The sequence below is a fragment of the Ochotona princeps genome, unplaced genomic scaffold (genome assembly GCF_030435755.1).
Source record: "Ochotona princeps isolate mOchPri1 unplaced genomic scaffold, mOchPri1.hap1 HAP1_SCAFFOLD_121, whole genome shotgun sequence".
Classification (NCBI taxonomy): domain Eukaryota; kingdom Metazoa; phylum Chordata; class Mammalia; order Lagomorpha; family Ochotonidae; genus Ochotona; species Ochotona princeps.
The window spans coordinates 1-5000 of NW_026696772.1; the positions used below are offsets into that span (position 1 = coordinate 1).

A 5000-nucleotide genomic window follows, 5' to 3' on the forward strand; every position below is an offset into this window, starting at 1 on the left:
GGTGTGCCAGGGTCCCTGCCAAGCACGAGTGACAGTACTGTCGGCTCGCACCAGTTTGGGCAAGTGAGGACAGGTGGCAAGTATGTGACCCACTGCCAGGCGCCCCACAGAGGGCCGGGGGTGGCCCAGCCCGCACCCACAGATCTGACGCAGGCCCTCGCGCTCCCCCCTCCGCCCACCTGCGCTGCAAGATGCCCAATTAAGGACATGGCCACGGGGGCTCAGCCGGGCGCGTCCAAGCCTTCTCCCAGCACTGGCGGGGCGCTGACCCAGCCACACCGGGATGGTGGGCAGGGCGGCAGGGCTTGGTCTGGGTCACGGTCGGGGCGGGTTCACCGGGTCGGGGGAGGGGGAGGCGGCGGACTCGCTCTGGCCTGCCAGCAGGCTGGCCATACCTTTATACTTCTCCCGCACTTCCTCATAGGCCTGGATGAAGTCCTGCTCGTCGGGCGGCGTGTCTGGCGGTGGCGCGGCCATGCCGGCGGCGGGACACGGACCCGGGCGGTGTCGTGGCGCGGGAGAGCCTCCAACCCCCTGGTCACTCCAGCCCCGCGCGGCCGCACCGCCGCTTAAAGAGGCCGCGCCGCCCCGCCCCGCACCCAGGATGCCCCACGGGCCGCGCGGAGGCGGAGCCCTGGCCAGCGGCCCTGCGCCCCGCTCTCCTGGCCCGGCCACTCCTCACCTCAGCCTCCCTGCGCCCCTGCGCCCCTGCGCCCCTGGTCCAGCCGCTCCTCACCTCGGCCCCCTGCGCCCCTGCCCCTGCGCCCCTGGCCCCTGCGCCCCTGGCCCAGCCGCTCCTCACCTCCGGCTCCCCTCACCCCAGCATTCCAGTCCGGGCACGGGACCTGACCCAGGAGCCGCGCCCCCTGAGGACCCGGCAGCTCAGGGCAGCCCTGCACACATGCCTCCGTCCCCCTACCCCTGGCTAGCGGGTGGGCGCGCGGGACCCTCCACGAGAGCGGGCAAGGGGGGGCGCCCACGGCCGGCGGCATCTCTAACGGTAACACCCCCAGGAACAGAAGAGGGAAGGACATCCCACTGGGGCTGGGATGCAGGCGTGACCGTCCACTCTGCCCGCCCCCTGCACAAGGTCAGCCGTTCCCCCAAGAGCCAGGCTGCACCGCCAGGCCCCTCCCCCTGGGCCTCCGGCTGGGCCTTCCCTTCCCCTAGCCTCCACCCTCTTCGGACAGCTGAGGCACCAGAGCACCACCTCCATCCGCTGCCCGGCAACCTGACCACGGAGCGCGACGCGCTGGCCCGGGCCGGCCCGGCAGGAGCGGCAGGTGGCGCCAGAGAGGCGCCCTCCGCGGGTTCGGGGCCCGAGACCCCCGGCACGGCGCACCCGCAGGTGGAGACGCATTACCTGCGATGCGGATGACCGCTCGCTCCGCTGGATCCAACACGCTCCCGTTGCCCCCGGGGCCGCCGCCGCTTCTTCGGCTCCGCTGCGTTTTCCCGAGGTTCCAGGGCAGCGTGTCCCCAGGGCTGGGCGATCCGCTGCCGCCGCTGGAGCCATCATCGGCTGCTGCCCGCCCCTCGGGGTCCTCGGCTGACATGCCTCCTGGCCGGGACAAGCAGGGGTCGTCACCGGACGGGCTCTGCACTCCCTGCTCCACACGTGTCCTCTACGCGGACGCTGCCCACCAGTGCCCTCGCTCAGGCCCCACCAGGCGGTGCCCAGCCTGGCCCGCTCACCCTGTCCCTCACCGCCCACCCCGTCCAGGGCTCCGGGCCGCTCTCGGGCGTGGGCCTCTGCCACCCTGTCCCTCACACTCTGCCGCCTGCCTCCCAAACTGGGCCTTCTCTCCCCCTAATCCGAAACCCAGGACGCCACAGGCAACCTCCCAGCCCCGTCCCCTTCAAGGGGAGGCCCCTGAGGCCTCTTGGCCCTGGCCAGTAGCACTCCTCCTGCACGCCGGCTCAGCCTCAGCGCCGCCAGCCCCACGCAGCCCCCACAGTCTCCGCAGTGCAGCCCTATAAATAGCAGGTCCCGCAGCTGCGTGGGTCGCGGGAGCCGGGCAGCCCACCTCGCGCCGCGTGTCCCACACGGGCAGCCCGTGCTCAGGGGCGCTGGAGTGCGGGAGGTGAATGGGGCTCTGTCCCGGCAGGGGCGGGGGCGGCGTGGGGGCACAATGTGGGCTCTGTGCCTCTGCCTGGGGGCTGGGAGCCGGGGCCCGCCCCGCCCCAGGCCGCGCCTTTCCTACCCACATCCCAGGCGCCGCCCGCGCAGTTCCGCAGTCGGGTGCGCGCGGAGAGGGGCTATCTCCCACAGCGCAGGGCCGCGCTGCACCCCCAGTTCCCGCTCGCGGATTCCCGCGCGACCCCGCTCCGCACCGCCGCACGCCGCGAGTCCCGAGCGCGGACTGAGGGGCTACGTGCCTGGTGACTCCGCTCGCGGAAGCTCGGCCGCTGCAGCCCAACTGCCCGGGCGGGGCGCGCGCGGAGGACGCGGGAGGGCCGAGCCCAGCGCCCCGCCCGGACCCGGCGAGGGCGGAGCGTGCAGGGCGAGCGACGCCCGTGGGGCACCGGGCGCCCACGGAGGGCACGCGCACACACCTGCGGCCGGCCGGCCGGGAGACGCAGCTGGGACGAGCGTGCGCGACCTGAGGGCGCCGTGGGCAGGGTGGTCCCGCACCCCTGCTCCCCGAGGCGGGTGCGCCCGAGAACCCCAAGCCCCAGCAAGGCCCTGGCTTCCCGCACAGGTTTATTGAAACGTCACAGCGCCGCGGGGGTGTGGCCGGCCCCCCTCCCGTCCTGCTGGCCGCTGCTGACCTCTAGTGGTCAGGTGGCCAGGGGCTGGGCCCTGAGAGAGGCCGGGGATGAGAGGCAGCGGCAGGTGATGAGGTGTGTAGGCAACGTCTGCGTGTCGTGGAAGATGACGAAGATGCTGGGCCGGCGCACGCAGTCCACCGAGCTGTCGTAGCGCAGCAGGCCGTGGCCCGGGGCGCGCGCAGGCTGGGGTGGCCCAGCGCGTAGTCCCCGGTCAGCAAGCACCCTGGCCACGAACACTGCCTTGTGGCCGTCGGGGTCGAGTAGCGGTCCTGCACGGAGAGGGAGGCGTGCGTGGCGAAGTACACGCCCTGGCCATACAGCGTGCCTGCAGGGCGGGAGCGGAGTGTCAGGGCCAGAGGCAGCCCCAGAGCACACCGGCCCCCACAGCCCCCACCCGCTCAGGCCGCACCGTTGCGGCCGCAGAAGCTGCGGTTGAAGCCGTGGGCGCAGATCTCGGGCACCGCGGCCGCCGACGTGCCATAGTACAGCACCTGCTCGGCCAGGCGCCGTTGGCAGCGCTGCACCAGGCGCTGGCGCTGCGGCTCGTACTGCTGCCACAGCAGCGGGTGCCACACGCGCTCCACCTGCGAGATCCTGAGTGCTCAGTCGGGCTGCCTGGGCCCTGCAGCAGGACCCCCACGCATCCCAGGGAGGGCCCAAGGTCTGGGAGAGCCCCCACACCCCCTACATCAAGCTCTGTCCAGCGCTGGGCCTCGGCTGCCTCCAGGGGCACGTGACACATGAGGATTTGTGCAGAGGCCTGGTCCGCTCCAGCTCCCGGCAGACACTCCATGCGATCAAGCCCCAGTGTGCCGCCAGGCCTCCCCAGGCAGCAGCTGAGCTCATGGGCAGAGGATGGTGGGCGCCAGGCCAGGCCCAGGTGGCAGACAGAACAACAGATAACCAGGCCGGTAGATACCTTCCTGAAATTCCACTCTGGGCTTGGGAAGCAGGAGGAGACCTCACAAGCCTGAGGCGAGACAAGAAGGGACTGTGGGCAGCAGGGAGCACAGCCAGTTAAACCAAGTGGACTGGCTGCTGCCGAAGTCTGAGCTGGCAGCTCTGGAAGCAGGGCCAGACCCACAGAGGGAAGGGCAGAGCACAGGTCAGGAGGACCAGATTTGCAGGAGGCTGGGGCAGGTGGAGCACACAGTTTAGGTGGAGCACACAGGAGCAGGTGGAGCACACAGGAGCAGGTGGAGCACACAGGGGCAGGTGGAGCACACAGTTTAGGTGGAGCACACAGGGGCAGGTGGAGCACACAGGAGCAGGTGGAGCACACAGGGGCAGGTGGAGCACACAGGGGCAGGTGGAGCACACAGGAGCAGGTGGAGCACACAGGAGCAGGTGGAGCACACAGGGGCAGGTGGAGCACACAGGGGCAGGTGGAGCACACAGTAGCAGGTGGAGCACACAGGGGCAGGTGGAGCACACAGGGGGGCAGGTGGAGCACACAGGAGCAGGTGGAGCACACAGGAGCAGGTGGAGCACACAGGGGCAGGTGGAGCACACAGGGGCAGGTGGAGCACACAGGGGGGCAGGTGGAGCACACAGGAGCAGGTGGAGCACACAGTTTAGGTGGAGCACACAGGAGCAGGTGGAGCACACAGGAGCAGGTGGAGCACACAGGGGCAGGTGGAGCACACAGGGGCAGGTGGAGCACACAGGGGCAGGTGGAGCACACAGTTTAGGTGGAGCACACAGGGGGGCAGGTGGAGCACACAGGAGCAGGTGGAGCACACAGGAGCAGGTGGAGCACACAGGGGGGCAGGTGGAGCACACAGGAGCAGGTGGAGCACACAGTTTAGGTGGAGCACACAGGAGCAGGTGGAGCACACAGGGGCAGGTGGAGCACACAGGGGCAGGTGGAGCACACAGGAGCAGGTGGAGCACACAGGGGCAGGTGGAGCACACAGGGGCAGGTGGAGCACACAGGAGCAGGTGGAGCACACAGGAGCAGGTGGAGCACACAGGGGGGCAGGTGGAGCACACAGGAGCAGGTGGAGCACACAGTTTAGGTGGAGCACACGGGGGGGCAGGTGGAGCACACAGGGGCAGGTGGAGCACACTGAGGGGCAGGTGGAGCACACAGGGGCAGGTGGAGCACACAGGGGCAGGTGGAGCACACAGGGGGGCAGGTGGAGCACACAGGGGCAGGTGGAGCACACAGTTTAGGTGGAGCACACAGGAGCAGGTGGAGCACACAGGGGGGCAGGTGGAGCACACAG

General features: G+C 70.5%; 1 protein-coding gene across 1 annotated transcript in view; it reads right to left on the minus strand.

Annotated features, from left to right (window-relative positions):
* Positions 1-2695: 2695 nt before the first annotated feature.
* PARP10 (poly(ADP-ribose) polymerase family member 10) overlaps positions 2696-5000 on the minus strand; it is a 12609-nt gene continuing 10304 nt past the window's right edge. Inside the window, 3 exon segments of the mRNA XM_058659479.1 lie at positions 2696-3023; positions 3026-3097; positions 3182-3356. Of these exon segments, the coding sequence (XP_058515462.1) occupies positions 2782-3023; positions 3026-3097; positions 3182-3356 (489 nt within the window). The 3' untranslated portion in view covers positions 2696-2781.